The sequence below is a fragment of the Pristiophorus japonicus genome, chromosome 3 (assembly GCF_044704955.1).
Source record: "Pristiophorus japonicus isolate sPriJap1 chromosome 3, sPriJap1.hap1, whole genome shotgun sequence".
NCBI lineage: Eukaryota > Metazoa > Chordata > Chondrichthyes > Pristiophoridae > Pristiophorus > Pristiophorus japonicus.
In genome coordinates this window covers 215,683,223-215,702,370 of record NC_091979.1, presented here as the reverse complement: position 1 = coordinate 215,702,370, position 19,148 = coordinate 215,683,223, and the positions used below count along the sequence as shown (strand labels likewise).

General features: G+C 48.2%; 1 protein-coding gene across 1 annotated transcript in view; it reads right to left on the bottom strand.

Annotated features, from left to right (window-relative positions):
• Positions 1–969: 969 nt before the first annotated feature.
• The window catches only part of lancl1 (LanC antibiotic synthetase component C-like 1 (bacterial)), a 96,811-nt gene continuing 78,632 nt past the window's right edge, over positions 970–19,148 (bottom strand). The window contains exons 7-9 of the mRNA XM_070876255.1: positions 11,131–11,307; positions 10,267–10,339; positions 970–2,225 (exon numbers count right to left, since the gene is read on the bottom strand). Of these exons, the coding sequence (XP_070732356.1) occupies positions 2,149–2,225; positions 10,267–10,339; positions 11,131–11,307 (327 nt within the window). The 3' untranslated portion in view covers positions 970–2,148. The remainder of the gene's footprint in view (positions 2,226–10,266; positions 10,340–11,130; positions 11,308–19,148) is intronic.

The window sequence follows — 19,148 nt, the reverse complement described above, 5'->3', positions numbered from 1 at the left end:
TTTCTTCCTCATTCTCACTATTTTCATTACATTATTTCAAATATGTCCAATTCTGTCTAATCTAAACAAAAATGTAAAGTTAAAATAATTAATTTTTGCTTCCCAGGTCACATTGTCCATTTTGGAGGGGGAGCAATATTGAAAAATCATCGCCCTGAAGGCTAGATTTCTAGCCAGTCAAAGCCTAGAACTGCAATGATTGACATAGGTTGAGGACAAATATCTTCTTAGGCGGTCCCTTGAATTGAGAATGACTTGTTTCCACGCCAAAAAGGGATGAGTTCACAGGTGTTTCAATGAAGGACCCAATATTCCATGTCCTGAACTACATGTTGAAGGGTGGAAGATGCCTGTGCGAGGATTTTTTTTTACGTGCAGTGGCCATTGCACACCAGTCACCACACAGGCTTGACAGAGCTAGGTCTTGGTCCAGTGGCCAGGATTAACCAAGACGACTGGAAACCAGCTCTACTATACAGACCTAGTGCACACACATAATGCAGTATGGGCTGGCCCATGCTGTCCCTGCACCCACGCCTCTTCTGGGCCCCGTAACTCACTCCTCTCCTGGGCACTGATCTTTCCTGCTACGTTCCCAACATTTTGACTAGAATGAGCTAGGGTATGAGGACAAATATAGTCCCCAGATAACAGTGAGCAATTTTCATAAACAATCTTTGGGAATGGAAGAATATCTGAAAAGTAGTGCATTAACAGTTTAATGCAAAGTGTGAATTCTTCCATCTTAAAACAAATTGGTCACTGTGGTGGTGGTGGTGGGGGGGAGAAGAGTTTAAAGCAGGCAAGTTATATATTTCACACCATCTACATTAGTCATCTTGACAAAGCATGAAAAAGCCAAAATCACTAAAATAGCCACCACACATTTTCACCGCATCATGGAACAGGGAAATGACAATAACAATGTGGTTTATGTAACATGGTGCTCAAAGTCAAAGTATCAAACCATTGTGCAAGAAGAAAACATTTTAATTTTATTTTGCTTCCATTAACAGATTATTTTGAAAATTCATTTTCTTCGCATAGGTAATATACTTCACTATAAACTCAATACCACTTTGCACAGAATGCAGAACAGAAACCAAATTCCTATATCATGTAGTTAAGAACTCAGATTTCAGTGCTGAAGATTGAAAAACTAAGCTTTACGATGGTCTTTTAATTGCTTTGCAAAGCATGCAAAAGCACTAACATTTAACTGTCAACCAACAGGCAGCAAATCAAACAGGTATATTTATGGTAAGCTTGATATGATTATTATGGAAAGAACAGCAGGATGAACAAGAACAGTAGTTACTGGAACACTACAAGCCAACAAAGATTTGTTACCTGCTATATTTTCAATGCCAATTTTAAGATAAAATGAAAACTTATCACAACTTCAGAAAATCTTTCAAAAATTCTATGCAGATAACTGAATTGATGATAACCAGTGAGGTGTTTTTTTTATATTATACTTTTTCACATCGAGTACAATTAACATTTTGGAAAATAAACGTTCAACGTGCCTTGGTTTTGAATGACTAGGCCCACCACAAAGACCTATCCTATCAGACAATCGTCCCACAAAAAGGATTTAAATGCTGCCCTGCAAGAACCAGTATAATCAAATAGTGGTAAAGATACTTTATAAAGAAAAAACAGAATTCTAAGCACATTCATTGCTATTTTATGTTTACTTCCCGATAAACCAGTCAATTAACAATTAGAAAAATGGTTTACTGCAGAGTATTGGCAGGACTGTTTATGTGTCATACATTTACTGTGAAGCAATCTTTGGGTGCTCATGGCATCTGCAGCTGCACAAGTTATTTGGTTTCAGAAATAAAAGCCTTGCACGAGGTTTACAATGTAATCATACACCCAAGGCACTGCTTGCTGGTACAGAACAAAAGATTTCTTTCACTGACATCATTCTTACAATATTGTAATTTTTAAGCCACCCAAAAGCCTCAGATACTGGAATGTAGCACTTACTGGAGTAGGAGTGCTACTGGTAGGTTAAGTGCAGTTACTCATCACAAACAACCTCTCCATCAGCATCTTCTTCTGTATCCATAGGCCAAAACAGAAACATGCATTAGTTACTTTAATGGAGAAAGCAGTGTGCACGATACCATGTTTGAATTACACTTCAAACGCAGGGAACTTCGCCTTTGTGGGCTGCAGCAAGTCAGCAAGGAAGTAAATAGTTCCTGCCATCCCTTAAATTAAATTAACAAAGAGATTATTTAAGATTAAGCATTGACAATCACAAAAAAATGTATACATTTACTGTCTTTGTACTCTTGGTCTTTGCCACTCAAGACTTGAGTTTACCAAAACCACTTGCAAAAATGAGCGAAAGAAAACATTCATTTCTCAATTTCTTGGACTATAGTTGAACTCAGTTTTGTCTCACTGACTCTCTCTCGTGTAAGTGGTTCACATTGTAAACTGTATTGAAAACCGTCAGCTCTGTCTTTGGCAAAAACATTTTATAAAGTGTCAGCATTTACCTGCAGTAGCTGTTACATCTGTTAGTGGTGCTGGAATTGCTATTTATAGGGCTGTTTTTTCGGGATTTTGTGGTTTCGCCCGTTTCCGGGCGCAAATCGCGGACATTTTTTTTTAGCGGCGGGTTAGTGTTAGCGCCAGAGCGCACAACTTTCGCCAAATGAAACTTGCTGACAAGCGTTAGTGCTAACAATTTTTTTGTTTTTTTGTTACTTCCCGCGCTTCTGGTCAACTGTCTGATCGCAATGCAGGCAGGGAGCGATTGCGTGCATGCGCAGTACACCTGGGGCTGAATCAGCCATATTATTTTTGAATTTGATAATGGAGGAACAGATGATGATTGAGGAGTCCAGACAGCGTGCGAGGAGATTCATACCAGAGGTAAATGAGACTCTAGTTGGGGCTGTGGAGGAGATGGGATCAGTTGTATAGGAGGAGTGGATCTAGACCCCTCCCAGCAATGTTTAAGAACATCTGGAGGAAAATAGTTGAGGAAGTCTCTGTCTCCGACACTGTGATTCAAAGTGGCACCCAGTGTCGAAAGAAATTTAACGATCTCACCAGGGTCGTCAGAGTGAGCACCATTTTCATTCATGCACTCCATTATTGAAATTATAAATCTGACACTATTTGTTCTGATGCTGTTGCTATCTCTCAGCACCGTGGGTTGTCTCCTAAAATGCATGACACATAGGGTGCCAAACTAAGCCTACCTATTTGCCACGAATGATTTTTACACATTATTAAGATTGCTTTCTGAGATCTCACAAGATGTTTCCGCACTTGGATGTCCTCCTGATGCAGCTTCCAAGGCATTAAACAGAGGACTATTACACTCACATAGTTTGGTATAAGTACTCTGGTGGCTGTGTGTGCCACAAGAGCAGATGGACCCTCTGGTAATCATTCGCATTTTCATCTTTGCAGGCAAAGAAGGTGCACAATCGTCGGGAGCAGCTGCGCACAGGCGGTGGTCCGGTTCATACTCTGCCACTCACCGACGTCGAGGAGCAAGTGGCAGGCCTCATCGGCTTCTCCGGTTCGGCAACTGCCGGTGTGGGTGCTGACCCCCGATTGGAAAGTGAGGGGAAGTCCTGCAAACTCCCTGGGCTGGGTTGGGGCAATGTGATGCACTGTCTGTGGATATATGGAGTAGCGGCGGTCCTTCAAATGAGCCTGTGCTATGTGACCTTCCTGATGTCACTCTGCCTCCTGCCCTGCTGCTAACGACTCGTCAGTTGCTTTCTATTTCCAGATAACCAGACACAGACACCACATCCCTCTCATGAACCCTCCACATCAAGCCATCACGTGGTGGGGGGAGGAGGAAGAGACAACCAGTGATGAGCTGACCGCAAGAGTAGGGGCGGGGGCGGGGGCGGGGGGGAATGAAGGGACAGATGTACTCGACACCTCGTCCGGCAAACACATCTTCTGAGGATGATCTCTCATTCTTTGACACATCAGAGGCTCCTAGGACTAGTGGCATGCAGCAACGCAGGTCTGGGGTCGAATCCCGCATGCCATCTCTCCAGAGGGTGAGTCGGCAAAGCCGGTCTGCTGACAGACAGGCAGATGCTGAACTGGGCATGGTGGGACTATCCAGGGAGAGAGTCCAGCTCACCTGATAGCTCCTTGATGTCCTGGGTAGGATTCCCGCAAGCATCGAGAAGCTCATTGCAATGATTACGGAGGTAGGGTTGCAGATTGTCGGTGTTAGCCGTGAAACCTGCGAGGCCATCAGTGCCCACACGAGGCTGGTGGCCTCCACCAGTGACACAGGAGTCCCCGGTGTCACACCACCAGTCAAAAACTGGGCCATTCATACCACGAGCTGCTCCAATTCATCCCCAGATGGCGTCTCCAATGTCTCTTCCCCCAATACAGCAGGACTCTGGCCACCTTGCTGCACAAATTCTTGGTGTCACTTTGGATAGGGGCATCAGGCGAGGGAGGAGGCCAAGGGTCGGGGGGGCGGGGGGGGGGGAAGACAGACACTGGGGCAGGGGTTGTTGTTATTTTATTAAAGTTTTAAACGTTTCCCAATTATGTTTATATAAAGTTATAAAAGTTCAGAATATTTATTAAAGTTTCAAAATAATGTTTACAAAGTTCTAAAAGTTTACATTTTTCAAAAATTGGGTTCACCTTAACGATTCCTATGTAGTGTCTCATTTGCAGAATAAAAGGGAAAATAATCAACATTGTGTGATAGAGTGGTCAGGCAACAGTCAAACGTGTCGTTCACTTTTCAAGCAAAGTGTTCAATTCTGAGCTGCTGACGTAAAGCTTTTTCAGCGGCAGAATTTCCATGATGCCTCCCCTGTGGTTGTGGGGGGTGGTGGTGGGGGGGGGTGGTGGTGGTGGCATGGGTTCCTCGCCAGGCTCTTCGTCCTTCACCCCACCGCCCCCCCCCCCCCCCACCACTCCTGAGGTGGCTCTGCAATCCCCATTGGCAATTCTTGTTCTTTCATGATGGCTAAATCGTGTGGACATACCTCTTGATCCCTTTGGCCGTAAGGGCCATATCTAACTCCCTTTTGAATATATCTAACGAAGTGGCCTCAACAACACTCAGCAGTAGAGAATTCCAAAGGTTAACCACTCTGAGTGAAGAGGTTTCTCCTCATCTCGGTCCTAAATGGCTTACCTCTTATTCTTAGACTGTGACCCCTGGTTCTCCCTTTTTCCAAATCTGTCACCATTCAGATAATATTCTGTCGTCTTGTTTTTGCCACCAAAGTGGATAACCTCACATTTATCCACATTATACTGCATCTGTCATGCATTTGCCCACTCACCTAACCTCACCCTGCAGCCTCTTAGCATCCACCTCACAACGCCATCAAGCTTAGTGTTATCTGCAAACTTGGAGATATTACATTCAACTCCTTCATCTAAATCATTGATGTATATTGTAAATAGCTGGGGTCCCAGCACTGAACCCTGCGGCACCACACTGGTCACTGCCTGCCATTCTGAAAAGGACCCGTTTATTCCGACTCTCTGCTTCCTGTCTGCCAACCAATTCTCTATCCACGTCAGTACATTACCCCCAATACCATGTGCTTTAATTTTGCACACTAATCTCTTGTGTGGGACCTTGTCAAAAGCCTTTTCAAAGTCCAAATACACCACATCCACCTGCTCTCCCTTGTCCACTTTACGAGTTACATACTCAAAAAATTCTAGGAGATTTGTCAAGCATTATCTCCCTTTCATAAATCCATGCTGACTAGGACCGATCCTGTCACTGCTTTCCAAATGCGCTGCTATTTCATCTTTAATAATTGATTCCAACATTATCCCCACCACCGATGTCAGGCTAACCGGTCTATAATTCCCTGTTTTCTCTCTCCCTCCTTTCTTAAAAGTGGTGTTACATTAGCTACCCTCCAGTCCATAGGAACTGATCCAGAGTTAATAGAATGTTGTAAAATGATCACCAATGCATCCGCTATTTCTAGGGCCACTTCCTTAAGTATTCTGGGATGCAGCCTATCAGGCCCTGGGGATTTATCGGCCTTCAATCCCATCAATTTCCCTAACACAATTTCCTGACTAAATAAGGATTTCCCTTAAGTTCCTCCTTTTCGCTAGACCCTCGAATCCCTAGTATTTCCGGAAGGTTATTTGTATCTTCCTTAGTGAAGACAGATCCAAAGTATTTGTTCAATTGGTCTGCCATTTCTTTCTTCCCCATTATAAATTCACCTGATTCTGACTGCAAAGTACCTATGTTGGTCTTCACTAATCTTTTTCTCTTCACATATCTATAGAAGCTTTTGCAGTCAGTTTTTATGTTCCCTGCAAGCTTACTCTCATACTCTATTTTCCCTCTCCTAATTAAACCCTTTGTCCTCCTCTGCTGAATTCTAAATTTCTCCCAGTCCTCAGGATTGCTGCTTTTTCTGGCCAATTTATATGCCTATTCCTTGGATTTAACACTATCCCTAATTTCCCTTGTTAGCCATGGTTGAGCTACCTTCCCCGTTTTATTTTTATTCCAGACAGGGATGTACAATTGTTGAAGTTCATCCATGTAATCTATAAATGTCTGCCATTGCCTATCCACTGTCAACCCTTTAAGTATCATTTGCCAGTTTATCCTATCCAATTCACGTCTCATACCATCGAAGTTACCTTTCCTTAAGTTCAGGACCCTAGTCTCTGAAATAACACTGTCACTCTTCATCTTAATAAAGAATTCTACCATATTATGGTCACTCTTCCCCAAGGGGCCTCGCACAACAAGATTGCTAATTAGTCCCCTCTCATTACACAACACCCAGGCTAGGATGGCCAGCTCTCTAGTTGGTTCTTCGACATATTGGTATAGAAAGCCATTCCTAATACACTCCAGGAAATCCTCCTCCACCACATTGCTACCAGCTTGGTTCGCCCAATCTATATGTAGATTAAAGTCTCCATGATAACTGCTGTACCTTTATTGCATGCACCCCTAATTTCCTGTTTGAGGCCATCCCCAACCTCACTACTACTGTTTGGTGGTCTGTGTAGCATGCAGCATACCACAATGAACTCAGAGACCTGCTGAGGGGAATATTGCAGGCAGCCTCCAGAGTGGTCCAGGCATTGGAAGCGTTGTTTGAGAACTCCAATTGTCTGTTCGACGATGTTGCGTGTGGCTGCATAGCTCTCATTATAGCGATGCTCGGCTTCTGTCTGAGGGGGGTCATGAGCCAGGTGGCGAGGGCATAACCTTTATCCCCCAGCATCCAGCTAGGCCTTTTGGTTGCCGGTGGAACATGCCTTAGACAGTGCTCTCATGCAAGATGAAAGCATCATGGATGCTCCCTGGATATTGGGCATTGACTGCCATGATGTGCCGAGTATGGTCGCAGATGATCTGTACCGTTTGGTTTCGGTAAACTTCTGGATTGTGTAAAGTTGCTTGCAGGGCGATGTGCGTACAGTCAAGGGCACTCGTAACCTTGGGAAAGCCAACAAATCATCCAAACTTAGACCTTTCATTCTGGGTCTTCTTGGTCACTGGGAAGTTTATGAAGTCCATCCTGCCTGCGTACAGTGCAGTAGTCATCTGGCGAATGCAGCAATGGGTAGCATGCTGTGAGATGGAGCACATGTCCCCCGCTGATGCCTGAAAGGAGCCGGAGGTATAGAAGGCAAGTGCCGCAGTCACTATCACCTCGACAGGCAGTGCAGTACTGTTGGTGCTGGTCCTGTAGGCTGCAGGTCTGCCTTTAGGAGCTGACATATCTCTGTCAGCACTTCTTTTCGGAAGCGCAGCCTTCTAACGCACTGTGCCTCAGAGAGCTGCAGATATGAGCGATGTTCCCCATATACTCGTGGTGAATAAGGCCACCTCCCCATATGTCTGTGACCTCTTCGATTACGTTGAAAATGCTCATCAATAAGCCTTCTTTCAGCTCGATGCCATATAAATATAACAGCCAGCATCAATCACTGTCATATTATGGCCCCGTCTTTTAAAATTTCCTTAAATGTCCTTTAAAACAAACTATAAACTCACATAAAACTTCATTATGAAAAACATAGTCTTCTTCTCCCAATCCTTTTCAATAGTGAATTAGTCAAGACAGCAATGGCCACTCACTATATAATTGGCTTATGTCGCAAGACAATGACAGATGGTTTAGTGACCCTTCTGGAAAGTGCACATGTATGAATGCTGAGTGAGAACAGGCTGCACCTGGCCGTGCCTTTCCCTACCCATTCTTAAATAGCCTGATCTACGGAGGCTAGGCGAGAGAATGGAAGAAAGCTGAGGAGGATGCAAAAAGGAAATGAAAAAATGGTCAGTGGACAACTGAGATATTTTGCTCTGTAAAATTTAAATAAAATGGACACAATTTATTAGCTGCACAAGACATCGATTGGAAAGGAGTCCTAAGCATTGCCAAACATCACTATAATGTCAGATTGGTGCAGTTATGCAGCACTGGAATAGTGTTTCAAATCAGTCTGACACAAGACCTCGGGATATAAATTCAAGTACCAAGCAGAGCACCAGTAAATGCCATTAAAAACATCATTATTTTTTCTTTAACAAATTACTCAACGGAAGGTTGGATTAGATTTAAAGATGGCGTTTTAAAGATGGCACCGTTAGTGCCAGGTGTGCCCTGGGTCTGACTGCTTTTTGCTGGCGGGTTCCCGGGCAGGCGCTAAATCAGGCAATATGCTCGAAAGTTCTGCCCAGCGCAGCGTTGCATGCCGATTGACGTCATCCAAACGCTGAAAACATCGGGCAGGCGGTAAGTTTTAGTGCCGTCGCAAAACCACTGCCGAAAGTTCCGCCTGGGCGCAACATGTTGTGCACCCCGTTTTGAACCCCCCAAAAAATTGTTTTTGCGCCCTGCCCAGGCGCTAAACTGGGTGCAAATGAGCCGAAAATCCAGCCCATAATGTTAAAATACCAGTCACTATAATAGCTGCAAACACAGCACACTGGAATTGTATCTTAGTCCTTAGTGTCAGCTGTGGCTCAGTGGGTAGCACACTCACCTGAGTCAGAAAGTTGTGGGTTCTAAAATTTAGGGAGCACTAAAATCTAGGCTGACACTCCAGTGCAGTGCTGAGGGAGTGCTGCACTGTCTGAGGTGCTGTCTGCTCTCAGGTGGACGTAAAAGATCCCATGGCACTATTTCGAAGAAGAGCAGGGGATTTATCCCCGGTGTTCTGGCCAATATTTATCCCTCAATCAACATAACAAAAAAAATTTTATCTTGTCATTATCACATTGCTGATTGTGGGAGCTTGCTTGCGCGCAAATTGGCTGCCGCGTTTCCTACATTACAACAGTGCTTACACTCCAAAAGTACTTCACTGGCTGTAAAACTCTTTTGAGACATCTGGTGGTCTTGAAAGGTGCTATTTAAATCAAAGTTTTTCTTTAGAGCCAGCATGTTTTAGTGGCAGTTCTAAAAAAATAACACTGGGTGGCAGTGCAGAATAAGTGTTTGTATTGAGCCATCTCTTCATGGCATCAGGAATTTTAAATCCAGCCTTGGAGAACCTCCTGAGAGGTAACACTCCACTATGAGACCATCCCTTCAGCTCCCACTCCAACCCTGCACCTAGACCTCTATTTCTCTATCCTCTCCCAAAGAAATCACAACTCATCCCCTTCCCCAATTGGGAACTCCACATGCCCAAACAGTAACTTTTTTTCTCCTGAACGCTAATGAGCAATGAATGTGCTTCAGTTATATATTGCCATTTCTCAAGGTCAGAATCACGATTTTGACACGCGACCACTGGCACTGTTAGTATTTGCGAGAGAATCCCCACCGCCTGCCTTGCAAACCCTGCTGCATTTGGCTATGATACCATGTGGTCACACCTCCCCCTGCTAACCAGAGCTATGTACATGTGTTTAGTGTAGTGCAGCATAAAGTGAAAGGATTTCCTCACTACTTCTTCCACTGGGACCTCCCTGAGCTATTTGACTAACACTATGTGGAACAGCCAAACCTATCGGTCATGACATTAGGTTAGTGACTGGTGCTTCAGTCATCCCTACCTGCATTCAACAGCAACAATTACCAGTTTATATATGACATAATACCAAAATAATGAGTATTGTGCAATATTCTAATTACATTTAGCATTAATAATTACTCTTTCACAATGAGTATAAAGTGGTACAGAAGCATTCACTTACAAAGCTGAAGAAAGTAGCAACACACTGTACCCAGTTTAATTCTATCTGTAAACTGGAAAGTGATTTTAAATGCTGATTACCTTCAAAGAGAGAGAAGGGTGTGTCTGGTGTTCTACAGCCATGTTTCCCATAGTCAAGGCACCACTCTGCAAACTTAAAGCCAAATATCATCAGTAACAACAAATCCAACCGTAGAGCTCCATGGGCATATTAGTCTTAAAAAGCTCACAGCTTTAAACGAGAACTAAGGGAATCAGAGGTATACTGGTACCACTCGCAATACTTACCATCTCTTTTAACAATATGTGGGGCAAGTGATTTTTCTGCAAGTGATCTGTTATCTGCTAGATACCAGCATTCTCACTCTCCCAGGACTGGTTAAGGAAAATTGCGGGACTTAGGTAGCAATTCACACTGTGTTCAGCATGTGTAGAGCAGCACAAGATGTGTTGGACAATGTTGTGCTGCACCAAATCACTTGGACGATCACTATGTTACACTCACTTCACTTGTTACTTTAAGTGTACAGATGTAAAGGGAACATTCCAGGCTCAATGAAAAGCAGAACCATACGATGCTTTTAGAACAGACCACATGAAAAGGGCGTCTTTCATTGGTCAATCCTTTTATGAACCAGGATTTAAAGGCACATTATTTTCCCTATTTATGCCTCCTCATACCACACAGTACTCTATGACTGATGGAAACAGGAAAACCTGATCCCAGCCTCTACCAATGCCATCAGAGGCTCAAGGAGGCTGGTTTGCCTGCCCTCTTTCAGAGGAGCATCTAGGCCACCACTCCAAATAGACCCATTCTCACACGTTATGCTCGAGAGAGCTGACCAAAATGTGCCAACTGTACAATGCAGCGACCTGACAATATATTAAGATTGTGACTGCTAATAAGGTCGCCCCACCAAATAGAAAGAAGTGGTCACATACCTTGCAAGCTCTGTACAAATATTTCTTATCTCGAGTAAGATTGTACATGGCTAGAAATCCGTAAGCATTCCCAGCCGGCCCATGGCACAGTCCGTATCCTTTCTTTAACAGCCCTCTGTGCCAAATTACTTCTGCGCAATCAGAAGCATCTTTCATATATTTTTCTTCCTTGAAAATCTAATGCCAACATAAAGAACAGGTTAAACAATAGCACATGGACTCATACAAAGTCTGGTCACATTTATGGCATATGGAGAACTCCCCTGCTCTTCTTCGAAATAGTGCCATGGGTTATTTACATGCACCCGAGACAGCAGGCAAAGCATCAATTTTAACGTCTCATCCAAAAGATGGCACCCCTGACAGTGCAGCACTCCCTCAGTACTACATTAGTGTGTTAACTTAGATTTTTGTGCTCAAATCCTTGGAATGGGATTTGAACTCTCAACCTTCTGACTCAGAGGCAACAGTGCTACCCACTGAGCCACAGCTGACTAAGCAGATAGCATGTAATTCATTTATTCCCCTCCACACCAGCATTCAATTAGTATTTAGATTTGTACTGCCCATTTAGTCTATTAATGTATAAGAATGTATGTAGAAGTGAGCTCAGATCAGAAATTAAATTAAAATGAGAAAATAGATTATGGAGCTGTACAATTACAACTTGCCCTGTCCTTTTTAGTTTGTGAAATCAAATCATATTATTGGTCATTAGTGATTCACAAAAATTACCCGAAACAAAGCCTCCCTATTGAATATCAGTAGGTCTTTGGCAGCGAGTTTGTTCTGCCATAATATCAGATCATGGCTGATCTGTACCTTAATTCCATTTACCCATCTTTGATCCATATCCCTTGTTACCCTTGCTAAACAAAAATATGTCAATCTCAGTCTTGAAAATTTTAATTGACCCAGCAGCCACATCCTTGTGGGAGAGCGTTCCAGATTTCCACTATCTTTGTCAAAAGGAGAGCTTCCTGATTTCACTCCTGAATGGTCTGGCTCTAATTTTAAAAGTGTCCCCCCTTGTGCTGGTTTCCCCCACCAGAGGTAACACCTCAATTAGATCACTCCTCAACCATCTAAACATAAGAGAATACAATCCAAGTATTTGCAACCTGTCCTCATAATGTAACCCTTTATGCCCAGTATCATTCTGGTGAAGCTGCACTAATATATCATTCCTGAGGCCCAAAACTGAATGCAATACTCCAGATGGGGTCAGACTAAGGCTCTGTACAACTAACGCATAACTTCCTTCCCATTGTATTCCGTTAGCCTTTCTGATTACCTTTTTGTACCTGTGTACTAGCTTTTAGCGATTTGTGTACATAGACACCCAAATCCCTTTGCTCCTCCACAGTTGTTAGTTTCTCACCATTAAAATTCCAATTTGTATTTTAACTCCATCAAGGTATCATATGAAAACATCAAATATCACAATGCAGTAGCACATCAGCTAGCAGCATCAATGTTGTACAGCTTTACCATAAATAGTACATGGCACATTCAGCCTAAAGGCTCTATGTGCAGGTGTGACAAGGCTTATTTAGCAAATAAGAACATAATAGGAACAGCAGTAGGCCATACGGCCCCTCGAGCCAGCTCCGCCATTCAATAAGATCATGTTGGTACCAAGTCAGAAAAATTGTCTACAAGATAATATACATCTCTGTGTGGCAATGTGCACCTTTTAGCTTACCCCACCACTATAGTGACATGCAAGTGAAAAAATCTTCTCCAGACACAACCCAAATTTGGACGGTCAAATTCTATAATTGTACTGAAGGTAGTTTATCTATATTCTAGGGATATAGTATGAACATTTGACAAACCCTTTATTGCATTTCACTAAAATCTGAGTGACAACAATGCAATGATGTCTACTCGTTAATGGATTGAATAATGGACTTCAGCTCATTACCACCTGTGTCAGCCAAATGACAATAATACAAGTCAGGTTTAAAAACAAAAAAGAAATATGTTACTGGAAAGGTTTAATTAATTGACCACTTCCCACTAGTAGAATTAAGCAACACCTTTTCGCTGAAGCGGTGTATTTCCAACAATAGAGACTGATATTCATTCTGGATCAGGTTTCTGAGTGAGAAGTGTTTAAGGGGAAACCCACAACCTTTGAGCAGACAGGATGAAACGAATGGGCCTCTTCTGTGCTGTAATTTTCTATGATTCTATCACTCTCCTCTGTTTTTTTTTGTAATGTGTCATTGATCTCTATTGGGCCCACTGACCAACAAGATGAAGGCTGACATCTTGGTCTGCCTTCTATTGACAGCACCATCCTGGATGCTGTTGGAATAGAATCATAGAATGGTTACAGCACGGAAGGCGGCAATTTGGCCCGTCGAGCCCTTGCTGACTCTCAGCTAGCCCCACCCCCCTGCCCTTTCACCGTAGCCCTGCAATTTTGTTTCCTTCAGATACTTATCCAACTCCCTTTTGAAAGATAAAATTGAGCCTTTCAGGCAATGCATTCCAGATCTTAATCACTCACTGCATAAAAATGGTTTTTAATGCGTCGCCTTTGGTTCTTTTGCCAATTACATTAAATCTGTGTCCTCTGGTTCTCAACACGTTCTCCCAGTGGGAACAGTTTCACTCTATCTACTCTGTCCAGACCCCTCATGATTTTGAACACTTCTATCAAATTTCCTCTCAACCTTCTCTGCTCTAAGGAGAACAACCCCAGCTTCTCCAATCTATCCACATAACTGAAGTCCCTCATCCCTGGAATCTTTCTCGTAAATGTTTTCTGCACTTTCTCCAAGGCCTTCACATTCTTCCTAAGTGTGCTGCCCAGAATTGAACACAATATTCCAGTTGGGGCCAAGCGAGTGTTTTATATACAGGTTCATCATAATCTCCACACTTTTGCACTCTAAATCTCTATTTATGAAGCCCAGGATCCCGCAAGCCTTTATAACTGCTTTCTCAACCTGCCCTGCCACCTTCACGATTTATGCACACATACCCCTAGATCTCTCTGTTCATGCACCCCCTTTAGGATTGTACCACTTAGTTTATATGTCCTCTCCTCATTCTATCAAATTTTATCACATTTTTCTGCGTTAAATTTCATCTGCCATGCATCCGCCCATTTTACCAGCTCGTCCATATCTTCCTGAAGTCTATCAATCTCCTCCTCACTGTTCACTATACTTCCAAGTACCACATTCTCACCACTCTCTGGGTAAAGAAGTTTCTTCAGAATTCTTGATTTGATTTCTTTGTGACTATCATAATTTTAAAAGAACTTTATGTCACCCCTTTCCAGCCTTTTCATTCTTTCACATTTCTGCTATAATTCTTGTAAATCTTATCTATGCCATCTCCAGTGCCTCTATATCCTTTCTATAAGATGGTGACCAGAATTGTACACAGTACTCCAAGTATGGTAATAACCAAGGTTCGATAACCTCTCGGCTTTTCAACTCGAGCCCTCCAGAAATAAACTCGTGCTTGATTTGCAGTTTTTCTTTTAAATGGCCTTATTAACCAGGGTCGCTACTTTTAGTGATATGTATTTGTACTCCCAAATCTTTTTGCTCCTCTATCCCATTTAGATTCTTATTTTCCCAGTAATTTGTGTCCTTATTTTTCTTTGAAAATGGAATACCTCACATTTATCTGTGTTGAAATTCATTTGCCAATTATATGCCCATTCTGCAAGTTTATTAATGTCTTCCTGTAATTTGTTGCAGTCCTCCTCAGTATTGACTATCGCCCCCAATTTGGTATCGTCCGCAAAGTTAGATTTTTGATTCCAAAGTCTAAATCGTTAATATAAATTGTGAACAACTGTGGTCCCAGCACTGATCCTTGTGGAACACCACTACCCACCTTCTGCCACTCTGAATAGCTACCGTCTATCCCTACGCTCAGCTTTCTGTCTTGAAGCCAGCTAGCTAGCTAGCCTTTCTGCTACTTGTACCCACACTCTGCATTCTCTGACCTTATTCATTAGTCTATCATGAGGTACCGTAGCGAAGGCATTTTGGAAATCTGGTATCCGTTCGGGCCGCCAGCCCCATCGATGGAGTTGTTGGGCAGAACCCAGCCGCCAAGGAGTTGTTTGGTGGGCCCCGCCCGAACGGCTCCACCTCCGCGGCGGGGCCCCGCTCGAACGGCTCCTCGGCGGCTGGGTTCTGCCCAATGACCTCATCGACGGGGCCGGCGTCCCAAACAGATCGTTGGCGAGCATCCAACCCCCTCCTTTCTAACGTTCAGAAATCCAGAAATACCCGAACCTGGGCTTGGGTGTTTCCGGATCCGTGACGTCAGAAAGACATGCCAAAGTCCAAAAAAACGCAGAATCCAGAACGGCCTCAGTCCCGAGATTCTGATGCTGCACCTACATAATGTCACCTATCCACCAGTCTTCTGGCACTACACCTTTTTCTAACGAATTGTTAAGGATGCCCTTATTTGTACTGCAAAAATGGCCACCATGCTCCACCCTTTGTCTATGATTGGTCCCCTTGGAGGATAAGCCTCACCATGAAGTTTCTTAGGAATGAATAACTGGAACCGCGCATCCCGTCTCACTGACTTTGCAAATTGTAACTCGATCCGAAGTGATAGATGACAGAGCTCCCCAGAAGACAGCAAGGGCCATCCAAAGTGCCTTACCCTAGTCCAAATACATGCCTCCCCCAGCCTAAGTGCCTTACCCCAATCCAAGTGCATCCTTCCCCCAGCAAAAGTGCTTTACCCCAGCACATGTGCATCCTTCCCCCCTCACCCCACCGTAGATGGGGCATTGGACATGGATTGTTAACAGGTTTATTGGGTATGAAGTGAATAGTGACAGTGTCGTGACTTCTGGATATCATCCACTCCAACGATGTCCCTTGTAGGGGGTTGGAAGAACGTGATCTGTCTTCCCCGAGTTCCCTCTCTCACCTCCGACACCGCCCCTCCACCAGTCTCTCTCTCTCTCTCGCCCTCGCCCCACTCTCTCACCCCGCCCCTGACTCTCTCTCTCTCTCTCCCCACCCCCCGCTCTCTGTCTCCCCCCCCACCCCCACTCCCTCTCTCTCCCCCACCCCCCCGCTCTCTTTCCCCCCCCCCACTCCCCCGCTCTCTCTCCACCCCCCCGCTCTCTCTCGCCCCCTCCCCACCCACCCCCACCCTCCCGCCCCCCCGCCCGCTCTCTCTCCCCCCCGCCCGCTCTCTCTCCCCCACCCACCCCCCCGCTCTCTCTCCCCCACCCACCCCCCTCTCTCTCTCCCCCACCCACCCCCCCGCTCTCTCTCCCCCACCCACCCCCCCGCTCTCTCTCCCCCACCCACCATCCTGCCCTCTCCCACCCCGCCTTCCCCCCGACCCCGCTCTCCCACCCCCCCATCCCGCCCTCTCCCACCCCCCCTTCCCACCCTACCCCGCTCTCCCCCCCCCGCTCTCCTGCCCCCCCGCTCCCCCTCTCTCTACCCACCCCCCCGCTCTCTCTCTCCCCCACCCACAACACCCGCTCTCTCCACCCCCCCACACTCAGCCTGCTCTCTCCCCACCCAACTCTCCCGCTCTCTTCCCCCCCCCCACTCCCGCTCTCTACACCCCCACTCCCCCGCTCTCTCCTCCCCCCCACCACCCACCTTTCCCCCCACTCTCTCTCCCCTCCCCCACTCCCCACTCTCTCCCCTCTCCTCCCCCACCCCCCCGTTCTCTCCCCCCGCACCTCCCCCCCCCCACACTCCCCCGCTCTCTCCCCCCCACCACCCACTTTTCCCCCCACTCTCTCTCCCCCCACCCCCCGACCTCACCGCTCCCCCCCCACTCCCTCCCTCCTCACCCCCCCACTCGCCTGTTCTCTCACCCCCCCCACCTCCCCACTCCCCCCCCACTCCCTCCCTCCTCACCCCCCCACTCGCCTGTTCTCTCCCCCCCACCTCCCCGCTCCCCCCACTCTCTCCCCCTCCCACCCCCCCCGCTCTCTCCCCCTCCCACACCCCCGGTCTCTCCCCCTCCCACCCCCCCACCCCATTCCCCCGCTCTCCCCCCACTCCCTCCCCCCCACTCGCCTGTTCTCTCACCCCCCCACCTCCCCGCTCCCCCCCACCTCCCCGCTCCCCCCCCACTCCCTCCCTCCTCACCCCCCCCACTCGCCTGTTCTCTCACCCCCCCACCACCTCGCTCCCCCCCCACAACTCCCCCCACTCCCCCGTTCTCTCCCACCCACTCACCCGTTCTCTCCCCCCACCCCCCTATTCGCCCCCCCACTCCGTTCTCTCCCCCGCCACTCCCCGTTCTCTCCCCCACACCACTCCCCCGTTCTCTCCCCCCCCCACTCCCCGTTCTCTCCCCCACACCACTCCCCCGTTCTCTCCCCTCCCACTCCCCCCTCCCACTCCCCCGTTCTCCCCCCTCCCCTGTTCTCCCCCCCTCCCCCGTTCTCTCCACTCACCACCCCGTTCTCCCCCCCATACCCCCCCGCTCTCTCCCCCACCCCCCGCACTCTCTCCCCTGCTCCCCCCCCCAGCCCCCCCGTTCTCTCCCCCCACCCCCCCGTTCTCTCCCCTCACCCCCCACACTCGCGCTCTCTCGCCCCACCCCCCACTCCCCTCCCCGCTCTCTCCCCCACCCCCCCGCACTCTCTCCCCTGCTCCCCCCCCAGCCCCCCCGTTCGCTCCCCCCCACCTCCCCACTCTCCCCCTCCCACTCCCCCGCTCTCTCCCCCCCACTCGCTCGTTCTCTTCGCCCCCCCCACTCGCCCGCCCCCCCTCTCCCTTCCTCTCACCCCCTCGCCCCCCCACCACTCCCCCGCTCTCACCCACCCCCCCCGTTCTTTTCCCCCCACTCCCCCCCCCCACACACCCCGTTCTCTTCCCCCCACTCCCCCGCTCTCTCCCCCCCCACCCCCCAGCTCTCTCCCCCCCCACCCCCCGGTTCTCTTCCCCCCCCCCCACCTCCCTGCTCCCCCCACCCCTACTCCCTCCACCCCCCCACTCCCCCGTTCTCCCCCCCCCACTCTCCCGTTCTCTCACCCCCCCACTCTCTCCCCCCCACCCCCCCCGCTCTCTCCCCCTCCCACCCCGCCACTCGCCCGTTCTCTTCCCCCCCCACCCGCCCTCTACCTCTCCCCCCACCCACCCCCCTCTGCCCCCCCACTCGTACCCCACTCCCCGTTCTCTCCCCCTCCCACTCCAGGTTCTCTACCCCCCACTCCCCGTTCTCTCGCCCCCCCACTCCCCGTTCTCTCGCCCCCCCACTCCCCGTTCTCTCGCCCCCCCACTCCCCGTTCTCTCGCCCCCCCACTCCCCGTTCTCTCGCCCCCCCACTCCCCGTTCTCTACCCCCCCACTCCCCGTTCTCTTCCCCCCCCCCACTCCTCCACTCCCCGTTCTCATCCCCCCCCCACTCCCCGTTCACTCCCCCACCCCCAATCCCCATTCTCTCCCCCCCACCCCACTCTCCATTCTCTCCCCCCCCACCCCACCCCCACTCCCGCACTACCGGTTCTCTCCCCCCCCCACTCCCCCGTTCTCTTCCCCCCCCTACTCCCGCACTCCCCGTTCTCTCCCCCCCCACTCCCCCGTTCTCTCTCCACCCCACTCCCCCGTTCTCTCCGCCGCCCCCCCACTCCCCCATTCTCTCCCCCGCCCCCCCATTCTCTCTCCCCCCCACTCCCCCGTTCTCTCTCCCCCCCCCACTCCCCTGTTCTCTCTCCCCCCCCCACTCCCCCGTTCTCTCTCCCCCCCCCACTCCCCATTCTCTTCCCCCCCCACTCCCCATTCTCTTCCCCCCCCCACTCCCCGTTCTCTTCCCCCCCCCACTCCCCGTTCTCTTCCCCCCCCCCCCCACTCCCCGTTCTCTCCCCCCCCCCACTTCACGTTCTCTCCCCCCCACACTCCTCCACTCCACGTTCTCTACCCCCCACTCCCCGTTCTCTTCCCCCCCCCCCACTCCCCGTTCTCTCCCCCCCCACCCCACTCTCCATTCTCTCCCCCCCCACCCCACCCCACTCTCCGTTCTCACCCCCCCCACTCCCGCACTACC